At 37.6% G+C, this 24,801-nt stretch overlaps 1 protein-coding gene across 5 annotated transcripts in view; it reads right to left on the minus strand.

Annotated features, from left to right (window-relative positions):
• LAMA2 (laminin subunit alpha 2) overlaps window positions 1-24,801 on the minus strand; it is a 339,355-nt gene that overhangs the window by 25,712 nt on the left and 288,842 nt on the right. For 3 of the 5 annotated variants that reach the window (XM_059842129.1, XM_059842128.1, XM_059842126.1), the window contains 11 exons: window positions 23,235-23,351; window positions 20,925-21,107; window positions 17,989-18,143; window positions 16,182-16,325; window positions 15,179-15,312; window positions 10,292-10,451; window positions 7,698-7,822; window positions 6,937-7,099; window positions 4,865-5,009; window positions 2,902-3,040; window positions 1,175-1,186 (listed from right to left, as the gene is read on the minus strand). In XM_059842129.1, coding sequence (XP_059698112.1) covers window positions 1,175-1,186; window positions 2,902-3,040; window positions 4,865-5,009; window positions 6,937-7,099; window positions 7,698-7,822; window positions 10,292-10,451; window positions 15,179-15,312; window positions 16,182-16,325; window positions 17,989-18,143; window positions 20,925-21,107; window positions 23,235-23,351 — 1,477 coding nt within the window. The remainder of the gene's footprint in view (window positions 1-1,174; window positions 1,187-2,901; window positions 3,041-4,864; window positions 5,010-6,936; window positions 7,100-7,697; window positions 7,823-10,291; window positions 10,452-15,178; window positions 15,313-16,181; window positions 16,326-17,988; window positions 18,144-20,924; window positions 21,108-23,234; window positions 23,352-24,801) is intronic. The other 2 variants (XM_059842130.1, XM_059842127.1) reach the window with 1 other exon arrangement.

Consider the following 24,801-nt stretch of genomic DNA (forward strand, 5'->3'; position numbering starts at 1 on the left):
AGTAGCTATGTTCACCTTTCAGTTTTCTTTTTTTGTTTTCCTAGCTCTTCTCCAGTTTCTGGATTTTATGGATTTATCTCTCAGCGGAAGAACAGTTTTGCTGTTATCATTGTCACTGGAGCCCATAATCTTTGCCATCCAGAAACCATTCTTGATACCACCTTTTCTGCCTTGTCCAGTGGTAGACTGTTCTCATCCTGTCCTGTTACAAACAGCTGCTGATAGAATTCCCAACCCATATCACAGAATCACGGAATGGATAAGGCTGGAAGGGAGCACTGAGGATTGTCTGGCTCAACCTCTTTGCAAACACTGAACACTTGCTAGACGTTTTCTTAAGACTTCTTTTTTCCTTTTTTCCTTTTCAAAATACACCAAATAAGGTCCAAGTTCACAAAGATCTTGCATAATTCTATTTTTTTCTGGGGTTTTTCCTAAGTTCTTTTTTTGTGAAAATAGGCCAGTTTTGAGGGAAAACAAACAGCAATTTCTGGAGCTTGAGAGGAAATAATCTTTCTAAAGTTCAGGGCAGGAGTGTGGGGGTGAAGTTGTATTTTTCCAATTCAAGCCAGGAATTAGGCTGCAAAACACAGCGAAAATCACCTCATATCTGAGCCTACCAAAGCAAAAACGACGGATACAAATAGCTGCAAACTGAAAACGCAGTCAGAAATAGGTGACCTCCCCTCTCTCCCCCTCATACTCCTGCCCTGAACACGAGAAGCGGAGAATTTCACAAAAACATCTCCGCCGTGCTCTCACGCTCTCCTCAGTAACTACTTCAGTGCCTCTGAGCAGGGCACTCCCCCGCTCCCGTGGGACCGCACTGCTGCTGCAGCCCGGAGCCGGGGTCAGCCCGGCAGCCGGCCGAGCTCCGCGTCCCGGGCACCGCAGCGCCACGGGCAGCACTCGGCTGGAGGAAGAGGCTGCGAGAGGAAAACAAAAGTTTCTCCTGTAGGTGTGTGCACAGCGTGCAACGTGACGGCGGTGAGCGCTCGGGAGCAGCTCCGCTGGCTGCGGCAGGAGCAGCTGGCCGAAGGAGCTAAGAGCCTTAGCGGAGCTGCTGCTCGGAACGCTGCCCATGCTGCTGCTGCTGCTGCGGTGCCACCCGTGCTTTCAAGCTGCACTTTAACTAGACACATGCAAGTCATGCAAATAATCCGATTGTTTTTACCTTGCCTTCATACTGGGGCGAGAAAGAAAGACAAGAAAAGAAAACAACAACATGGCATTAATTGTAGCAAGTGGTACTTGTATTGTTGTTCCGTGATACAACAATACTTATACTTAGTATTAAGGATACTTAGTAGCAAGGTTCAGCCATTTCACAGTGAAGGAGGTGTACACCATTTGCAAACAACATATGATGACAGGTGAGATTCTAGGTACGCTAGCAGGCTGTAACAATTAACAGGTTTACTCGCAAACAGCCGCCTTAAAACCTAACACATCAGAGGGTTTTTGTAACTTGATACTATACTTGGTCATGAGCAAAAGCAAACCATGTAAAAGAATTTGGCAGAACTGACACGACCTGGTAATTACAAAGTCACGGATACCTCAGTGTCCATTGTTTGCAGTAGCTCAGCTTTGCCCTAATCTCCCTTTCACTACTTTTGATTCTAATTTACCATAGCGTTAATCTTGCCTCAGGCACTGACAAATCATAGCTGGAAGGCAGAACAGTTACCACAGGTCAAAGTAGCTGTTGTACACTGATTTTCTGGGCAGCCACAAAGGAAGTGGAAGATAATTGCTCCAGACGTTTTGTTAAGCACTGGTGTGATTTCACAATTACATAATATACTGTTTTATTTCATGAGTAAAATAGATCTTAGATCTTTTTATTGCTGGGTGATTTGACATCAGAGGTCAATGATTATCCTAATAAATTAACAAATATGTCCATTCTTTTAGTGGCAGACGAGTCTGTGGATTAAACACAACCGTTCCTTGTGCACAAGACCACTTCAAGGCTCTCATTATGCCATTTAGTTAAAGCTGACATAGATTAATGGGCCTGTTTCTGTGTTGTTCATCTGTTCATTGTAGCACAGAATTCTCTTGTTCTTGTCTTTGCAAAACTGCTGAATATTCATTTAAACTTTAAATACGTTTTTTGGTGTATTTAAAGACACGAAAGAAAGTCACTAAATTCAATTATCTGTTATCCCGTTTCTTTAGTTTATTTACGTTGAAGTTAACATTTGTGAATATCACTATGCAATATTTAAAAAATAATTACTGGGAATTTTATTTGTGTAGGAAATTCACAATCAGACTTCTGAAGGGAAAATATTTCATTCTGCTTACATTAAATATATGAAGAGTATCATATCATACTCTTTAAGTCCTGAACACAGGAGGAATTTTATCTAAGGAGACCAGGAACTAAAATCTACAAAAAATTTAAAATAATATCTAAGCAAAATATTTTAATACATATTTAAAGTATACTGACACTGATTATGCAAAAACATGGATATCCATCAAGCAGTAACTCCATGTGGAGTTGTCTGTAGGTCAATTTTTTTACTCATGCACGAAGTAAACATTTGTTCTTAATTCTGTGAAGGTATTGAGCCAACTCTCTGAATCTGCAGTCACAAATTTTGTGCATCAAATAAATACTTAAAGAAACAGCTACATCATGGTTCTTGCAGAGAATCAGAAAGATGCACTGCACTGCAAGTGTCATTTCCATTGCATGTGTGTAAGGTGAGCTGTGTGAAATACAAAACATATGCAAATAAAGCATTATTCTGCTGTGGCAGTACAGGCTACATTGGGAATTCACCATTCACTTACTGCAAGTGAACTTGAGAAGCAAATGCAGAGAATAAATACATTGTATTTACATTCCCTTACCAAGACAAAAGAAATTGGTTTGAGCCATGTTACCTTAGATTTCTCAGGGTTGGCAATCCCCCAAAATATATTTTCTCGTGCCCTTTTAAGTTGAGTCCAAAGTGGCTGCCTGTAGAAGTTGTTGCTACGGTCTCTTCTTCATTGGTGTCTATGTCTACAATTGATATGTTGGCTAAAAGACATTTGAGATTAGTTACAAAATATCCATCATGAACAATGATGTTTTAATGTAAGAAACCAACAGAAAAACATTTGGAGGGTTAGCAGGTGAGGGAAGAAGGAAGGAGGGCTGTATTTTGCAATTAAGATACTGTATTTCCACATTATCAATTATGGGCAGGGGAAGAAAGCTGCACTTTTCTGTTTCCATAACAACCTGAAAAGCTATGGCAATTCTGTATACTTTATTTTTATATATTCTCTAAACCTGTTTCCATTTGGTGCATTCTTTGTGTCACTGTAATTTGGAGCTAAAACTTCAGGACACAGTCATGACAAGAGATCATTTTACATTTAATTTGTGATCTCAGTCCAAAGACTGACTCTTGAACAGGATCTTTAGTGTAAACGTTTGTTAAGCACTGTCATTATGTGCCTTTAGAGATTGGTGATCACTCGCTTTAAACCACTTACAAACCCAAAGCAGTCAGTTGCTGTCATGTCCAGTTCTCAGTCTGCAGTCAGTGATGTGCTACATACAACCATCCTATTCAGGTGCCTGTTCCATGTATATTTTTAATGTCCAGATTAATACAGAATATAAAGTTCAATAAAAGAAATAAGACTCGGTGAAAAATGCTGAGCAGGCCCCGAGATATATAGGGTCAAAAAAAAAAAGGATTTCTTTCCTTTCTTCCTTGAGAATTGAATAGACAGACTTTCTGCTACACCTTACACAAACCAGATTAATTTTCCTTTAATTTCTATACCTGTATCTTTTTTTATAAACACATGATGTTTGAATGCTATTGATAATTTACAATTACATGACATTGTATTTTATATTAATACCTCCCAGGTTAAGTATGAACTATGATAACTGGCTAGCAATAAGACATTTCTCCTCCAAACTGAGATCACTAAATTACTTTGGTCACTGTCCCAGCTTCCAAGTCTACTTCAGCCAAATGACAAGGAAGAGGGACTGTGTGTGAGGTGTGAAGGCCAGGTAGAGAGCTGGCACTACAGGGGGCAGAGGCAGAGGAATGTGGTGACCCTGAAGATTTAGAGTGGAGTAAAAGTTCAAACTGCAAAAGCACAGAGTATGTCACAGTAGCGACAAGTAAAACTAATTTGGCTCGCGTAAGATTCTACCAGCCCTATAACCAGACTAAAAAACAAACAAAAAAAAAGTTTTTCCAGCACGATAACCAGTAGTCTTTGTGATCTTATCAAATTCCACTACTTCACATTTTGTGCCAGTAACATGGTGAAGAATTAGGAGAACTTCTGGAGATGCTCTCAGTTGTTTCCATGCAGATTCAGCTCATGACAAAATGCACACCATAAGGGAAGATAAAATAGCGATGTTTGTCTACTTAGATACTCTCAATACTAAAGTCACTGCTTTTTTTAAGCACTTTGGTATATGCTGAGCATGAGAGGACTGTGCAGGATAAAAGCTATTGCTGTCCTAACAAAAACCACATGTGTGTTTCATAATTTGGAACATGAACCTGATGAAAACAACTTCTTTTTGATGAAAAGAAGTCTTTTTTGAAAGTGATGAAAAGACTTATTTTTTCCCCAGAGGAATTTTAGAATGCAAGTTATGACTGTATAAAATAATCATGCCTGAAAAATAGGCTACCTTCATAAAGCACTATTTGACAGTGCAATCACTCACCCACAACTCAGCACAGCTATAATCTAAACAAAAGAAGTTGCTAAATCACCAGAACTTATAATTCCCACAGCACCATCCCTGTGATTAGAAAGTTAGGTGTACTGCACAGATAACTGGAAAAGTCATGCTGCTGACACCACAGGAACTTACCTTGCTTTTGAATTCTTGAGAGGGTGAAAGATTTCCATCTGCCATCATTGTGATTTTGGTTGCTGATAACCGAAGCTGTACCTGAACCCAGGTCGTAGCTGACCTTTATGCGCCCACCACTGAGTTCTACACTCATGAAATCCTTCTGGTAATGAAAAGGGTTAGATACACCATTATGATTCTTGTCCATTTTGGTAAGAGGCAAAAGACATTAAATAAACACTTTTGAATCCTGGGTGACTACAGACAACATTTTTCAAGCTTTAAAAAATGCTACAACTTATGCATTTACTACCCAGGACTCTCATGAACAAAAGTCTAATGCCAAGCTCTTTTTTCCCCTAACATTCTCTTTTGGATTGCTAATTTAGTTGGAATTTTGCTGGCATCTTAGTTTCAGTTTTGATGGGATAGCTGCACTTTTATTTTAGACTGAAGATAAAAATGGACATTTTAATTACCTGAAACTAATACTCAGCTTTGAGTGTATGTTTGTACTATAATTAGTGTGTTTATTGCATACCTCAGCTAGATTTAAACTTGCAAGGTAGAAAACAAAAAGAGTGAAGATGGTAAAGTGGGCATGTTTTACCAGATTTCCAGAGAGTAATCTATGGAAGCAACAGAGTAACAGAGAGATGGAGACTAAGAGAGTTATGAACACTCTTGTTTTCATCAACCACCGACACCAGTATCCAAGCAGCAGCTGGAAATGGCTGATTGGTGGAACAATATCCAGAAAAAGAGCTGGCAGGACACAAAGAGCAAAACAAATAGCCAGAGAACTGGACAGCATGAAAGCCACTAGGTAAGTAATGGTGGAACTATGACCCAGGACGTAAATGTACCAGAGAAATTTTTATTATAATTTCAGTCATGGCCAGTTCCACCTCTTCTCAGAGTAAAACTGAACAAACTCAGTGTTCTAGATGCTTAGGCATGTCTATCCATGCATCAATGGAAAGAGTATCTTCAAGTTTTTACATGGTGGGACAGTATCACAAGAAACAAAATATACCAAGGACCAGTTGCCTGTGTTTTTGAGATTTCAATTAAATATTTTTTAAAATAAAAATACATAAGTCATGAATAATGATATAAAATAATCTAAAATAATGACTTTAATTATGCTTTCAATATTCAAATATGAAAGTTCATTAGAAAAGCTACAGAAATATTTCATTATCGTAATAAAATTCCAGCTTTTCCTACAGTCAGTCAGGAGAAGCACCCTCCTCCTTGATAATTGCAGCTATTTTGAAAATTATTTCTAAAATACAGGAATCTGAAATAAGACTGATTTACACAAACACAGGTTTTTTAAAGTAGCAAGTGCTCAGTAATTCCTCAAGACATCAGTGAAAACTACTGTACATAATTTCTGCCCCATATGAAAAGAATAAGGGAAAGACTGTTCCCTGTCAGTCATGTAAATCAATCTGGATCAGGGATGGCAAAGATGAGTTATTCAGATCTGGACAGGAGACTTTATAAATAATTTCTACCTATTATCCACACACATTTGCTACTGTGTGTCAATAAAACCTTAAACAACTTTAAAACTAATGTTTCTATTCTCTGTTTTAGCTGTAAGAGACATCATTTGTAGATATTAGAAAAACACGATCACTATTACATCTTATTTGTTGCACCAGTTCCACTTAAAATCCACTCAATAAAACATAAACATTTTCTTTATATGAGTAGGATTTCTACTTAAGACTTGTCTTTCCATATTCCCCCTGCCATGACCGAATGATATTTGAAACTTTGAAAAGACAAAACTAACTGAAAATGTTCACACACATAAACATCAGGGATAAAAGAAAATTAATTAATAAATTCAGAAAACTTGGAATTCTGCCCAGACTATCACAGTGATCCCCATTCAGTAAACATGAGGTAGTCAACCTGCACACTATGACACTGTCTTCAGTTGGCCAGCAGCGAAGCATCATACCAGGACAGTGGTACCTTACATAACTAATTGTTTTCATGATCTGATGAATTCAGTGACTGCAAAGATGGCATGAAACCTGCAAGGAGCATAGAGGTTAGCTAGCTGCTCTTACCAAGTCATCAGTAGCAAGATACATCAGCAGAGCATTTGATGAGAAGGTCCTGAACTTGAACATGACTGTGGAAATATTGGGGTTCCAGCGGATGGGGCGGCTCACCATGGCATAGCTGTCACCATCAAACTGCACCGTTCCTTCACCGTCTGCCACCTGTGGGCTGAAAAGAACGATTTCAACCATCTTCTTTTGCCATGTGAAGTTAAAATAAAAAGTGCAGGGCTAGGGAAATGTAGGCACAGCTCCTGGGAGTATTCCTGAACTTGGTTCGATGTCTTATCAAACCTCCCACTGACAGGGAAAGGATTTCCCATTCTATTTAGAGAATGCAAACTCCTTTCTTTTGAGGGGTCTCTGCTCACTACCCTAGTGGCTGTGAAAGCCACCTTGAGGCACTGGACTCTGCTCCATGCCACATAGGAGTGCAGGCACCCTCATCACTGCTGTCCATGAGCCAGACTCAGTTCACTGTGGTTCTCATGCTCTCTCACACTTTGACTGTTTCTGGTTACTGGCTGTCAGGAGCCCTTCTATCACAGCCCTGTCACAGCAGCCCAGTTCTGGTAACTCAGTGACCACACTTACAACCCAGAATGGCTGCTTCCCCTCTTGGTGGAATTGTAACCTAACTCCTGTTGCATGCACACTGCAATTTGATGGCTGCTGTGGAAATTCCTGCTACTTACCACCAAAGGTAATGTCGCTGCAGGCAGGTTCCCTAAAGAAGCACTGTGAGAAACACTGGGTGCTTTACCTACCTGACAGCACACCCTTTGCAGTCACCTTCAATGTCCCTGAAATTCCAGAGTCCTATCGGTTTGCTGTCTAGAAAGGTTTCCCCCATGCAGCCAGTGAAGGTGGTGACTCTTACAGCATCTGACTTCTGCAAAAGAGAACACAAACCTCCTTAAATTGAATTTGAAGTGATCTACTGCAACTGAACACATAACTGGTACAAAAATGATAAAAATAAATACTATATAGAATTCCATATAAAATCATAAAAAACCCCGCCATAAACGCCATTTGTAATATTTTAAATATCAAGAGCATTATTTATTTAATCTGAGAAGCCCTCCTACAGAACAACTGATCAGTGAAAATGTGAACTGAACTTTGTATCAGTCCGAAAGGGAAAGACCTTCTAGATTTGAGACTCTTGGGAAGGCTTAGGGAGAACAAGTCCTAAAGAACAAGGAGCTGCTTTGGCTTCCACCATCAGTTTTCCTGACTGTTCAGAGAGCTGGCTGCTCTCATCTGTTCAAGGCCTAGCTGGGTTTCCATTTCAGACTTTCAAGAAAGGACTATGAGCAAATTTGCCCACAATACAATAAGCAGAGTGTTTCTCTTGTAATGCTGGAAATTCTGGAAATTGAGCAGACTGTCCAAGCTAAAAGACAGGCTGAGAACTCAACTGTTACCCCTGTAAAAGTTCATGCTGAATTTCGGATGCAGTATAATGTGCAGAGGGCAAAGCAATTAAAACACATGTCCCATCAGAACTCATTAAGCTAGGGTTATGCACATAGAGAAATGCTCATTAGAACATAACATGGTACAGTGATGAAGGTAGTAATAGTTGACAGTACACAGAGTACTCCACTAAAAATTATACTTCTAAAAATACCCTGATTCATTTAAATTTCAGTTCATCAATATGAGCTGATTAAAAATCTATACACTTAGCTATTTGAGATAGACAAGCACCTGCTGTTTTTACAGCAATTACAAATATTAAGATCTTGCAAGAGAACATGGAGAAGTGCAATTTGAAAATACTCAAGGAAAAGTATGACTCAAAAGACTTAATGTGCTACTGATATTTCCCAAGGTAATTGGATAGGTTTTAATTAGCAACAAGTATGAACTTAAAGTCACTTCTAAGAAATTCATGGCATCTAAGCATCATAGTTTTCTACAAGTCAGATTAAAGATGTTTTTAAAAACTGAAAATGAACTTTCTTTTTGAATACACTGTGCAAAAAAGGGATGTGGACAAAACTGTAGGACCAATCTAAAGCATTCCAAACCCCACTAATATGAAGAAACAGATTTCTCAGTCAGTGGCCTAAGATATACCAGTAATCTTGATTAAATGTCCAAAGAGCTGCACAGTTTTAGAAATGTCTTGGTTAAGGTCTTCATTTTGTGAGCCTTACAACTGTACCACATGATGACAGAAATTCCCAAAAATCTGCGGTTATATTTTAATTCAGAGATGGTACTGAACAAAACAAATCTGACAGCGTTTAAAACTCTACATTGCAAATATACCAGCCATACCAAACTTAAAATTGACTGCCTTCCTACTGCTGCCCTTGTCTTTATTTACCTGGAGAGAATAAAAGAATTCAGGAAGTCTTTCCTGAGTAAAATGAAAAAACTAGAGTTCTTCAGAAAATATTTTCACAATATTTTTTTAACCAAAGGTTTAAAACAGCTGTTCTGACATTGAGTTTTGCACTTCAATTTTTCTGCACATTGTGCTATTTTGACACTTGAGGACATCTACAACCTTGAGAGTAAAAAAAGTTCAGTGAGTTCACTATTTGGGAAAATCTAAATTTGAGCTTCTTTTCAAATGTTAAAATATTGATCAGGAACGGAATAGTTAATTTAAATTATTTTGTAAAGAATGCCATTAGAAAATAAGTGCTAATTAGCTTTTATTGGAGAATAGGTTTTTTCCAAAGATTTCTGTCTATTGTATTTGTCATACATCTTCTATTCATCTCATGAAGTTTAGCAAGGTAGAAGAAGTCACCACAAAAATGAACAGACAAAAAAAAGAGAAAATAGATCAGGGGTATGATGTAGATATTTGTAGGGGAACAGAGAAGGAAACTGGAACAAAAATAAAGAAAATAAAGCAGAAACACCGAAAGCAGACTGCAAAGGAGGAGGTGATACTGTGGATACACAACTAAGATAAAATCCCAAATGCAAGGGAAAATATACTCTTATATACACTGTTAGGAGACCAGAAATGTATGGAAACAGAAATGGGTTCCTGTCACTCAGGAACCAAAAGCCTGTCAGGACAGCAGTGTGTCCAAGGCAAAGCATCCATCTATCCAGCAGGGATTAGCTGTTTGGGCTAAATGCTGCATCAATACAGCCAGCTACAGGGCTTCTGATCAGAAGGTTACATGGTGCACAGGAAATCTCACGTGTGCACCTTGGTCCAGGCAAATCCCAATAGTCTTTCCAAAGTGCAAGTGTACTACTTGCAATTAAAGCATCTACTACAATGACACCAGCATATTAAAATTTACTATTTCTATTTTAAGCAATGACAGAATTTGTCCACACAAACGGCCAGCTAACACAGTAACACTAGAAAAGGCCTTACTTTAATTTTTTCTGTTAAGCCACCAACAAACAGCACAGCATTGACATCCACATCCAGAATGGTATATCCAGGTGGGGAGACTGCACTGAATGTGGCTGGCACGATGCTGGCTTTAGGACCATCCAGAGCTCGCACCGATATTGTGCCATTTTTCCCAGTCCTAGAGATTAAAAAAAAAAAATTTAAGCATACAAAGTCAGTAGTTACACCAAACATAGGAAAACTCTATTTTAAATGGTGCCTTTTAACAGAAGCACACATAACTGACCTCATTATGCCTCATTTGGATACAAATGAACAGACACTTTTGCTTGCATAAGCTAAAGACGTCATCACAGAACCAGATCTTTTCCTCACCTGATGTCTTTTTTGAACAAAATTCACTATACACATGACGTGGACCTTCCAGTGACAAAACAAAGAATGTTTCTTAGATTATATTTGAACTGAAATGAAGTGATAAAACACTTCAGTTTCCTTCACTGTGAGAAACAGAATTTGCATTTTTTGCAGTGGAGTTGTCAGGCTGCTTTTCAAACAGTTACAAACCCCATTAGGTTCAAGAATATTACTTCATTGTCCTTTATGAATCACATCAAATATCAATGGCAACACAACAGCAATGGACTTTGCCATTTATTTGTTTCTGCATTTAGATGTTTCTGCATCAGTTTGTTTTCTTCTTCTTTGATTATATTAATGTAGTAACTGGCACAGAAGGAGCTTGCTGACATATTTTTACAACAGAAGGAACACACTGTGGAGAGATATGATTCATGAATCCTCTTTCTGAAACTTCTTGTAGATGGGTCTCGCATTTACCAGTTTGCAGCCGCCTGGGATGTCCCCAGCTGAAGAGGACTGCTGGTATATGATTGAAAGTGGCTCTCTTGGTAGTCTTGGGTGGATTGCATCCTCATGGACTTGTGTGGGTCTAAGGTGCAACTAGTTTATAGCAGAAGGTTTACTGATGGGAAGCCCTTTAAGGGATAAAAGTAATAATTCTTGCAAAACCAAGAGTCACTGAGCAGACTGACACTTTTTAGGATGTCTAATAATTCACAAATAGTATGGATGTCTTTCATCTTCAAACAGACTGAAATGCTCACAATGGAGTCTCTTCTATAAATAATTCTCTCTTATTTAGGGAGGACAATGGAGCTTGAAGAAAGATCTTGGCTAACTTGACAGGAAAAAGACATTGCTACCCTGTGCATGACAAGTTATCGGGTTGGAAGATATTGTTCTAGTGATAGTCAGTTCTGTAAAACTGGAGGGTTACAGAGGATGTATCAGCACTATGTGGCTGATATGGAGAAGGACATTGAAAGGACACTAAACTGGGAGAAACTGGCAACTTCCTTGAGGGCAGACAGGCCCTGTAGAAAGACCTGGACAAACTAGAGAGATGGGCAATCACCAACCATATGAAATTTAACAAGGGCAAGTGCTTTATTCTGCACCTGGGATGGGGTTGTGTGTACAGACTGGGGAATGTGAGGCTGCAGAGCAGCCCCATGAAAAGGGACCTGGGGGACCTGGTCAATGGCAAGTTGAACAGGAGTCCTGGCAGCCAGGAGGGCCAAGCGTGTCCTGGGGTGCATCAGGCACAACATCACCAGCTGGGCAAGGGAGGGAATTGTCCCGCTCTGCTCTGAGCTGAGGCAGCCTCACCTCAAATGCTGGGGGCATTTTCAGGTGCCCCAATATAAAAAAAAAGACATTAAAGTATTAGAGAAAGTCCAAAGCAGGGCCACGTTCAGAGCAAGAACAGTGAAGAGTCTGGAGGGGAAGCCTTATGAGCATTGGCTGAGGTCACTTGGTCTCTTCCGCCTGGCGAAGAGGAGACTGAGGGGAGACTGCATTGCAGACTGCAGCATCCTCACAAGGGGAAATGGAGAGGCAGCTACTGATCTCTTTAGTCCTGTGATCAGTGATAGGACTTGAGAGAACAGCATGAAGCTGAGCTGGGGGAGGTTTAAGTTGGATATCAGAAAAAAGTTTTCCGTCCCAAGGGTGACTGAGTTCTGGAACAGGCTCCCCATGGAAGTGGTCGCAACACCAAGACTGCTTGAATTCAAGAAACGTTTGGACAACGCTGTCAGGTACATGGTGTATCTCTTGCTGACGTCCTGGAGTTGGCCAGGAGTTGGGCTTGATGATCCTGATGGGTGCCTCCAACTCAGCAAATTCAATATTCTATACAAAAAAACTGTGTAATGACATGCAGTGTTTGCTCCTAAGGAGAGGCATGATATAAATGAGATGACTTTAGCAAGTCGTCAGCATTAAATTATAAACTACCACATAGTAAACTCTGCTCCTTGACCCATTGAAAGCACAGAAAACATTCACTGAAAAGCATGGTTTATATTTGCTACAGTACTTTAAGACTCAATTCTTCCTGAACAAACTGGATGTGTCTATAGTGAACTTGTGATTCAGGCATCCTTTGTCCTCAAAAGAAGGGCACTGCTTAAACTCTGTCACTAACAATCAAAACAATGGTAATACTTGAATCACAGTTGATTAAAATCACAACTAATCAGGTTCTGCTCCTAATTGAGGCCTACTGAAGTCAAGTAACACTATTCTAGTGAGTCTCAAAATATTCTCTCATCCATCTGACTGTCTCACAAAATTGACATTATTTGCATGTTGTAAATCTGCTTTAAATAATTTTGTCACATACTGTTATTTTAGATTTTCCCTTGTTAATTGATACTTGGATTGATTGCATCTTGATGCCAATTGGATTTGCTTCTGTAAGCAGGTCACTTGTCAGTGACATTTGCTAAACTCTGGTACCATCAAAGTACAGGGAATTCCTTTAGAAAATCCTATTGGAAAAAACAAATTTTACTTCAATTCCATTAACAAAAATTCAAGGTATTTCCATTATAACATCTGAATATACAATAAAATGCAAAGGATCAGTATACTTCAAATAAAAAAGATGCTGAAAATTAGAAGTGTCCCTGGAAAAGTGATGCAGTAATTATCAACTTAGTCTAGCTAACTGGAAATTTTGGTGCATGCATAAACTGACCATCTCTGATCATTACTCAACAGTCAGATTCTTCATGTCTAGGTTTTATTTAGAATGCTAAGTGAACTTGAGAATTTTCAAACCTCTGTGCCACATCTTTTCTTTCTAAGGCCCTTTGGGATTCTTAAGAATTGCTATGGTGGCTTTAACACCAAATCATTATTATTGTCGATTCTTGTCACCACTGAAAACAACAGCAAAATTCAGTAAGGCCAGAATTTCATCTCATGTCCTCATGCTAAGCAGATGCCCTGCTCCAGCTGCTCAGGCCATTCTGTCAGGCTGAAAAAGCCTGTGGCTGGAACTGAGCAGAAATTTGAAGAAAATGTGTGAGGGAATGAAATGAGTAAAACTCTCCAACAGGTTAGGAAGAGAGTTAGAGTAGAGCTATTAAAAGGACTAAAATGTTCGGAGCTGAAGATTCTTCCATAGTATATATGATTTGTGAAGTCTGCCTTAAGAATGCAAAATCAGTCCCAAGCTCTTCATCTTAATCCCACAAATCCACCTAATGCCTCTGTAATGTAATTCTCCTAAACACCGCTCTGTACTTCTGATTTGTGCAGCTGTAATCATGCTAAATTGCTGATCCAGCACTTTGTTCAAAACTAATGGCATGCACATCCTATATATCCAGAACAACCAGCTTATAGGTTAATGGGCTTTTGTAGGATGTGTGAATTTTATACCATGTTCTGGCCACATATTCTGCTGAAGCAGCTTTCTTGTTAATGAAAGCCTGGCATTACTGTGTCATGAAGCTGCTTTGGTATGCATAATGTGACCTGGTGAAGATTTCAACAATTTGTATTGTACCCCAGTTTGTATTTTCCTAGCAGTAAGGTTTCATTAAGCCAGCTTCTGGAGACCGTGCCATAATTTTATTTAATTCTCTGCTCTGAATGGCTGATTTCTGTGATTTCATTAAATTATTTAAACTGAATGCCATTTCCTCTTCTGGGAGCTATGCATGTTACCAGAATTAGAGTGCTTTGTTTTCTTCCTCCTTCATTCTCTCATTTTCTAACTATATTATCCATTCTATGTTTAATACTATGTGAAATTAACTGAAATGATGCAGGAGAAATTACTCAGCTTTCTATCAAATGGCAGTACAGCTGATGTTATCTAAATGACTAAGATCTATTCAAGATAAAGGCTATAGAGTTATGCAATCCTTATGCTGTGATTACTACACCATATGCCATGCGTTTGCTATTTGAATGAAAAAGACAAACTCCAGCTAACAAATTTGAGATTTGAATATTTATGTATCTATATTTTTAAAGTTCAAAGGCATTAAATAGCTAATCCCAAATTACAAAATATATTTTAACTTTTAAGAATATCTCCTCCTTCAATTTTCATGAACTGTACCTTTCATAAATATTTCCAGTTTGATGACACATTTTGCCTATAGGAATGGCATTCTGAATAAGAATCAAGATACTGCTGTGTGACAGGCCATTCACTTGCGGTACTGTATCGAGACCGGAAATTCAGAAAAGCTGCTTCTCTTTAAAATTCAAGGAGAAACAAATAGTAGTTATTTGAGTGCCAAAACCTGTAACTGATTTTAAATGTAAGCTAGTTGAAGACAATCAATAAAGTGATAGGTAAACAAAAGGGAATATAAGGAGTCACAGATTGTTGATGCTAGAGGGGAAATGTGTGATTAAAGTAAATCCTTGACAGAGAACAATTGACATTTCAATAGAAACTGTAGTGTATACGCTTTTGTAGTAACTGATGCAGGTCCAAAACCTTTTGTCAAACCAGACTGTAATTTTTCATAGCAGCCATTTTTCTAAAATCTTGGAAATTAAATATTTACTTACCTAGAGGCTTCAATCCGGTACCAAAACCCATCATCAATGGTCAGATCTGGATATTCTACCCGTCCAACTCCAGATCCCACATCCCACAGGAAGCTCACTTTGCCTTTGCGCATCTCTATGGCCAAGAAGTCGGTCTACATGCAAAACATGAAATAGAAGTGATCTCATACTTTAACTAAGGAAGTTTTTCAGAACTTTTCGCATTTCAGAAGGTCTAATGAGGCATCAGAAACCCACATCTAGACAGTAAAGAATTAACATTAATTCTTACATTGCTCTAAAATGAGACTCTCTTTTTCCTGTTTTTATTAGTTCAAATAAGGAATCTTAGGCAAAAGACAGCAAATTACTTCTCTCGGTGATATGCAGCAAATGACTGCCAGACTTACAGAATGTTACTATTGCAGTCAATAGAAGAATTTAACTCAGAGGAACACTCTGAAACATCCATTGGATGGCAGAAAGATGTCGAGATACATGATGCCATCTAACCTTTTCAATTTGTATTAGGAAAATAAAATACATGTTGGAAATGTTGAAAAATAGAATACTTTTCCCATTTACTAAATTATTATGGGTTGTTCTATAAGTCTGTCTGCTATAGGCCTCATGGGAAACTGAATCATTCTCCATTATTATGCTTGAAAATGTAGTCTTGACCTAAAATTACAATAAATAGGAGCTTTGACAGATGAAATATGATTAGCTACTTCATTCCCTAAGGAAAACTCACAACCAACTCCAAAATTACTTTGGTTGCACTGTGAATTTTAAAGCTCTAATGTATTTCATGTAGAAGCCTGCTATTTTGTATCTAGTTAAAATAAAGATATATGTAAAAAATTTGCTGCTCATATTTTAGTAAATGTCTAGATTATTTTAGACTTTCTACTACTGCTTTGAAGCCTCTGGGTGAAAAAAAAAGCCTTTCTCATCTTCTTTATTTGTCAGTAGTATGATTTGATCGAGCAAGTCTGACATGAATGGCAGGAGACAGACTCACAAACTTGGCACTTCCAAGGTAAAAAAGCAGATTGTCAGCAACTACAGTCTTCACATTGACAATGATGGTGTTGTATGTTCCCTTCTTTATTTCTGGTCTGTACGTGCGAATACAATTGCCTCCAGAGGACACGGACACTTTGATCTTCAAAAAAAGCATAACAGAAAGAATTCAGTTCACTGCTTATTATTCCAGAATTAGCCATAGATGCTTCCAAATAATTATAAGACTATTACAATTTTTTTCCCTTCACATTTTTCTGTTACATGTACCAGGGAGTTGCTTGGATATGCGAAGAAGGTAGAAATCAAATTTTCTTTCTGGGATTGTTTAGTAAAAGGAAATAAAATCTCTTTCTAGAACTCACATTTAAAGGACGAACTGTATAGATTAAGAATAGCTAGAAAGTATACTGGTCTAATGCTACTAACAGTGGAGTTCTAGCAGTACGGATAGCCTATAAGTAGAAGATGCAGCTAGGAAAATAAGCAGCACTCCTGAAGGAATTACAGAATATTGCTGTTGGGTAGTCATAATTATCTATTTTTCCCTTGTAATAGCTTTGATTGTGCCAATTTAAGACACCTTTTCACAATTATTTTTAAACCAACAGTTATGCCTATCACTGCTTTTACATAGTTCCCAATGGAGTTGGCATTCATAACTAAGTTTTATTTCCACAGCTGAGTGACACATGTGTTTGGATCCATGTATTGGTTTCCTCAGGCTCTGAGCACAGATAAAAACACTTTACTGTTTGCTTTCATGATGCCAGCACAGAACATAATGACACTACAATGGTGTTTCAATCCCAGCTAGACATGTTTGAGCATTAGAGGAAATGTACATAATGGTTTCACCTTATGCTTACGGCAAATTCTGCTAAAGAGGAGATCCATTATAGGACCAAACTCCTAATTTCCTTACCTCAGAAATGCTGAGCAGTTAAGTACTTCAAAGCCCTCAGACAGAAGATGAATGTAACAAAACATATCATTACTGTAGCCTGTGTTTCTGTTCTGTACAGATTTCATCACATATGTGCTGAAAACTTCTTTCACCAACATCTCACTATTTATCCTATCACTTCTTTCCCAGTATCCTATTATTGTGCTGATTACTTTTTTTAACTATTTTTCAACCATTTTTGAGGAAGATTTCTCAAGTACCATCTACACAATTCTTTTTCCTCTGCCATTTAAATCACAGGCTGAAAAATCTCAGTATTAACCGGTGATCCTAGAGTTGACAATATTACTGAATCAGGGAGATGGACTCCAAACTCACTAACTGGACGAGAAATATATTCTTAAGCTCAAGTCTTCAGTGCTGCTACTGGACAGAGAAAAATAAAAAAATATGGGAGAAGCAGAAATACTCAGCAATTTCAGCAAGTCTGTGATGGTGTCATTCTTGAGTAATGTAAATTCTGTGAAATGAAATCAGGGGCTTAATATCAGTGCTGAAGCAGAAAAACACACTTTTGTTTTCACAAAAAATCAATGATATTGTGATTCTTCTGCTTTCCTATCACCTACAATAGTTCTTAAAAATAACCTTTTGAGATCCATTCCTACAGACATTATTCATTTAACAAGTGCACATTTTAAATGAAGAAACAAGACACAGAGTGAGAATCATCAGAATATTCTCTTCTTTTCTGAGAAATTATACTCTATTTGCTCTCTTTATGCATATTTAGAATTAGAAAAGATTCACACTGTAGAAAAGAAATAAAAAGTAGAAAATAAAATCCCATCAATATTCAAAAGGTTGGTGGGTTTTTTTTTTGAGAAATGGGACTTACCGAATTGGCTTGCTTCCGAGCTTGGTTTATCAGCTCTTTTATCTGAGAAATGTTTTTCCCTAAGTTATCCTGGAGTTCTTTGATTGGCTTGATTTTATCTAGCAGGCGATCTGCTTCCTTTTCTAGGTTTTTAATACTGGAATCTGCATCAGCAACTTCATAAGAAAGAACAAGGCAGAGCTTTAGAGAATAGTGTCAGAGACTAATTAAACATTGCAATAATAAAATCTAAGAAAATTCTGCATACACAATGCTGGGGAGATTGTATATGCAACTATGAGCTACACGCAGGCCAGGAAGATACCTGAACAGAATAAGGCAATTTCTAGAATCAAGGTAAAGCAGCAATAGCAGCAAACACTGGTGTTAAAGCAGGATTTTTAAGATGCAACTACACATCAGGTCAGGATGATAGTTACAGAAAACATTTCCATAACTTCCATGTAGCATAATACATTGTTGAATTAAATATTTGCTTTCTGCTTTGGAAAAAAACCCCACATTTTGAAGAAAAATGCTGAATTAATGAAAACTGGTTGGTTTCCATAAGTAATTTCTGAAATTACTGGGTTAAAATTAACTTTAAATTAATTCTTGAACTAACTTTAATGGGCACAAATACAAAAAGGTTTTATTCTGGTCACAAGTTTAAAATTCTGTATGTGTACTGAAAGCATATTTAAAAACAGTGACAGTAAACTACAAATTATTTTATTTTTGTTTCTCAGGTGAAGTAAATAAATTTACCAAGATATTTTTTGCCTCTCTTTTTCTTTAAGCCTCAAATTCCTTTTTTGCCCCTCAACATACAACTAGTGAATATTACCCTCTCTGATAACTCATGAACAGATCTAAGGATTGCAACCCTTGGCTCTCATGAGGGTGTGGGTTTTTGTAGATGACACTGAAAGGGACGAACAAGCATTTACCAGAAAGATGCATATTACATGAAAATAACAGTAATAATAAGAGCCATAAAAATAATGCTTAGACAAAGCATTATAAACTGCACATCTAATTTTTTGACCCAAACACTCATACCAAAACCTTCCAGATGCTTCTTAAGGTTTCATTTGAGTTAAATTAGCTACCAAGTCACTTTATCTAAAAGTTCTCAAAAAGTAACTATTTAGCTATTTCAGTGAATGAGAAACACAGAGGACCATGCAGAGGCTTTGGTGCTAAGCAGTGAGGAATTGTTTACTGGAAAATGCACACTATAAGCTGCAAGTAAGAAAAACATACGTACAGATTTCTGCAGGCAAGATATGGAGACAAAGAAAAGAGAAAAACAGAGAGTAACATAAGAGAGAGAAGACAGCATAAGAGAATATTTTGAAGATCTAAACAGAAATGTAAAGGAAAGTAAGGGACAGGATGAGTCTATAAATAACTTTTTACCTTTTAAATATTTCCTATCTATCAAAATGAGAATTCATCACCTGAATTTTGAGATAGAGAGGCTACGTCTACTTCTGCATTTAGTCCTGAGTGCCAGCCTACTCACTTCCTACATCTGGAATGGTTCACCCTACATTACTTTAATCTCATTCTGTAATCTGAGGATCCATTAACATTTGGAGAATGACAGGGGTGTACCTCTGGAGAACATCTCACAGTTCAGCTTTATGAAACAGTTCACAAGTGCTAAGACCACTCTTCAATACAAACAAAATAATGGTGACTGGGGACAATCAAGAGATTAAATTTTAAATTCTCACTCCTAAACTCAGCTAAAGTGCTAATGTACACACAGGCTCAGAATACCTAAACTGGGACAGGTGGCCTAGTTTAGATTCAGCAGTGCCAAAAACCAACTGCTTCAAGAGTGCTTCTCAGTTTTTTCCCACTACCCAGCAAGAGACCTGACAGATCTGCTGGTTCTACAACCTGCTGTAATCTAACCACACTACTTCAATCAACAACTCCTTTTCATATTGTCTAAGCTCGTATGCACCCAATGGGAATTGTACTGGGGCTCACACATGTCTCTCAGCTGATGAGCAAAGGGGAACTTGCAATGGGCAGGCAGGGACAAACAGACATTGGGGCTAACTTCTTGCACTTGTACAGCAACATTGTACAGCAATAACTGGCAGAGGATATTTGTCCACAGAATGAGAATGACAGCCCACTAAACTGTATGTTTTTAGGTGTCCAGCTTCATCAAGCTGACAACAATCTGGGGAGCCCAGAATAGCTGAGAAATTAGCCCTTCAGACATTTTCTAAAGACACTCTAGTTTTGTGGCTGTATACTCCTATATGAGAGATGGTCTAGCAATCTACCATAAAATGTATTGTAATATAGAATTCATTTTTATCCATCCTAACCAAAGTGAAAATGTTAAAGTTAAAATTGTCACATTTTATAACAGAATTCATGGCAAAAAAAAAAAAAGAAAAAAGGCAGATAAAACCCCATTCCCAGAATCTTCTTTCTTTTTTTCAGTGTCTTCAGTATTCTACCAAAAATAGTAATATATATGAAAGAAGCCATGCATTTCTCCCAGGACTGATTATCTGATTGACTGAAGACAGATTTAGTAGGGGGTATTTTTCTTGAATCAGGCAGTGAATTGCCAGTCAGAATCTTTGATTAGTCACCTCCTAAATACTTTAAAAAGTAATCTGAGGAACAAATCTAGCCATTACATGTGCATCCTGCCGACATTAGCTTTTCTTGCAACTACTAGCACTAGTCCTTAAGATTTAAAATTCTTTCCACAGAATTGTTAGCGTTCAAAGGGACCTCTGGTCCCTTTTCATATATAAGAAGCCCAGAAAATAGAAGTGATAGAGAGTCCTTTTATCCCAGCATACTGTAGTGATGCTATGTAAGTGAAATTCTGGAGTGTCTCTGTTTCATTTTGAGATATAAACTGAAAAGCACAAATTGAAAAAAAACACCACCAAACAACCTGAAAAAGATCTTACTGTTCTTGACTGGATCCTTCACAACTGCATTTGTTTTGGCCACATCATCTGTAAGTTTACTGTAGTTTTTTCTCAAGCCCAGGAGATTCCGATTGAGGTCTTTAATCTGGGCCAGGACGTCATTTGCAGTATCATTGGCTTGTCTTGCTTTGTCTTTGGCTGCCTGTACCTTTACAGCTGTATCTGTAGGTAGGAAATGATAATGAAAATGACTGCCCAGAGTGCAGATGTAACTTTTTTGAATAAAGATATATATCTGTGCTGCAAAAAACTCCACCTGTATTTCTGCAGTTTTGGCTCTGAAAAAACGCTCAAATACAACAGCACCTCAGAAATACGACCAGAATCTTTAATAAACCGTTATCATTGCCAGTCTTGAGAAGAGAAAGAAAAGAGAACCCCGACTGCCTTTTTTCATCATATCTTAGTTCCTTTTGGGTCATTATTAGAGGTCATGCACCTTTCTGGCTGAGTGAAAGTTGGAGTTACTGCGTTACTTGTCTCCGTTTTTCCCACAAATTATTTTCAGCCATACCTTAAATTATGCCATCCCTGCACATGTTCTTGTCCCACATGAGCTCTGTCTACCTCATTCTGAATCTTTCTGCTTTTATCTGACTATTAGTATATCAGGGACAGAAGAATCATTGGTTTAAGCTGCTCTCTGCTCTCTCAAATCCTTGAAAAAGATATATGACAGGGTCATTTTCTCTCCCTTCCTCATTTGATCATTTTCCTGTTGGACAACTAATTTACTCCATTTTCTTATCCATGCTATTTATTTCCTCTGAATTTCATTCTTAATACTCATCTGCTTGTTTTTATGAGTGTCCTTGTGCCAAGAGTAAGCATACTGTAATTCTAATCTGCCAAGAGTTTATTACATTGCTAATGATTGCATAATTCATATTACTTTTACTTGTTCCATATTTAGTATTCTGTATCCTAAGGTTAACACGCCTTAGGTTAACTGAGACATCTATCTGTGCTCAAGACAAATAACCATGTCAGTATCTTGACCAAAACCCAAGAAACGGTACACGATGAGTATGAAATATTAAACCATTTATTTTGTGAGTGCTGATTTCAGGGATTATTAAATCTAAACCAAAACTTTTCAGTTAGCAGGAATCTTAAAGCCACAAAGATGTACAAGATGAATAGTAAATTGGTTTTTATGCTAAAGGATTACTAGCAGTCTGACCCTTCTAGACAATCAAAAATCAGACAGAATACAGATTTTCTGCAGAGACTTTTCTTAAAGGTGAAACTTTTTATAAAGTGCTCATTGAAAAAAATTTCATACCAAAATAGATTGATTTTAAACATTTAATGTTTAAAAAAATTCATTTTATCTTTCACTATTCATTATAATGAAAGTGAGATGTAGCTCCCTGTCCCTTGCTATCACATTGCAATGTAGCTAACATCCCAGGACTTTGGGATGTTAGCTACATTCCTCCCCTCCCCTCCCTGATATTTTTATACTTTTTATATTGTCAGATTGCTATAGTTAATAACCAAAATGGCTACATACCTCCTTTCTACTGCAACCAAATGGTTCCAAAATTAACTTGCCAAATTGATATGTATATATACATGTACATATACATCTACCTAGCTATCTATTTACACTGGTCATTCAGTGTCATTTCACTCTAATCCACCCCAAGGGATCTATTAAGAAGAACCTAAGGACCTCAGACACCCTTGCCTTCAGGGTGGGTCACAAGAGTGCAGCCCTTCAGAGTCCATTGAGGAAAACCTGTTCCAGTTCCAAGCAATTTACAGGCAAAAAAAGGATGTACAACAACAACAAAAAAAAGATGTACCAAACAGTGGCTGGAAATGTTGAGAGTGGGTTAGAAAGGTAAGACAAAACCCAGCAAATTTTACCCAGCTTTTTCTGTAAAGTCAGTAAGACTTATTCTTCTTGGGTTAAACTACAAAGGTGAAATTACAGTGTATCCTTCAAGATTACCTTCAAAAACACTTTTCACATATAAACAAAAGACTATTTGTCTTGGAGTGTATCATAATTTCTGATATCATAACCATTTGCTTTCAGAAACCTTCTGCAAACTGCAGTAGCATGATACCTTTTACCATCCCAAAATTCTAACTGATACCATGTAAATATTTTCAGTTTGGTTTTCTCTCTCACATTGATCATCTTAGTCTTATAACAGCCAGTGGCCAAAGTAGACCCAGTGTGACACAGGCAAAAATTTATGAGACAAATGTTAAGTGATGGGAAAAGAAACAAAAGGGCACAACTGAGTCAAATGTTGCAACACTTTTCCAACTTACCATTAGGAATGGCTGACAGCTTTCCTAAAGTTTCATTCAAAGCTCTCAAGAGCATGGAATTCTTCTCATCAGCATCTTTCAGCCTGTTCTGTGTGCTGTTCAGATCATCACCCTTTTCTATAAAAAATGCATATGATACAGATGCTTTAACTCTTTATTTTCACTATCCTTTCTTTGCATATAATTTAAAATGCATAGTAACAAGCAAGCCATTTTTCATTAGGATATGGAATTGTGTAAATAAGGAAATCCAGCAGAACTTGTGGGGTTCACTGATCATCTTCTCCAGTTTCTTTAAGTTCCCTACTTCCATAGTATCTAAATGCTTCAGTTCCTTGTACTGCTGTATATACTTAACATGGGTTTTTCAAAGGTGTGCTGAGGAAAGAACTTGTTATGATGTTATGTTTTAGGCAAATTCACACAATGATCCACTGATAGATTCAACAACTGTGATGTTAGTCATGGTTTTGATTCCTAGATTAAGCTACTGCCTTTCTTCTTAAGGTGATTGCCTGAGCTGAATGAGTTTAATGTGGTGTGAGAGAACCAAGACCCATTAGGCCAGCCTGCTGTTGCAATTAGAGTGGCCAGAGCCTAGTTCTCTTGGATTTTCTCAAAGATGTTGACATAACATCCAAGGAAAATACAGGATCCCTAACTATCAACAAGAGATGTGTACAGTAATGTCACGTTATTACAAAATAAATATTCTAAATTCTTTGGGAAAGCATCCACCTAGTAAAAAACACTCCTAGTTAATAGTTGGTTCAAATCAAAGGACCAGTACAAATCAAAGGCACAGGTGTGTCATATTTAGTACATCACAGTGGAAACTGATGTCCTCATTTACAAGCAAGTTCCTATTTTTCAGCATTTACTCTGAATAAAAATTATGCAGGGTCTTTTTAACTGTATCCAGCAGAGCAATGCAACAATCTCAAAACTGAGATCCCAGTTAAGCTTTATGGCTATGGAAAGAGACATTATCCCAAAATTCAGAATTAAAGTTTGACACAAAAAATGTAGTTACTGCCTAAACTACTATTGTAGAGGGCATTTCTCATTAATTCTCTGTATCAATATGAAGCTTTTTGGAACAGCTGGTAATTTCTTACCTTAAAGGTATATCCTACTGGGAAACAAATTTAACATCACTGGGCATGATAGCCGGAAGAGAAGAATAATTTGTAGAAAAGGAGTTCAGGATGACAAGCTATGACTGTGACCTTCAGGTATGTGACAGGTTATTGAAAATAAACACCTACGTGGTTCACATTCCACAAATTCTAAAAAAAGTATGGTTTCTTAAAATTAGACGTGCAAGAAGCAATTTGTAAGGAGAAAAATCAAACAAAATTCATATTGCCTACAAGAAATTATTAATTAAATTTTCCAAGGCTAGAGCAAGGCTGAAACAACACATGGAATTTAAATGAGAACTATACTTTTGCTGTTAGACCATTTGAAATGTCATTGAGGAAGAAATCTGTTTGCTTTATTTAAATTAGAGCAACACACAGGACTGTAGGAGTGCCTTCACCCCTGCAAAATGTTCTGCAGAAGA

Source organism: Haemorhous mexicanus, chromosome 3, assembly GCF_027477595.1.
Source record: "Haemorhous mexicanus isolate bHaeMex1 chromosome 3, bHaeMex1.pri, whole genome shotgun sequence".
Lineage (NCBI taxonomy): Eukaryota > Metazoa > Chordata > Aves > Passeriformes > Fringillidae > Haemorhous > Haemorhous mexicanus.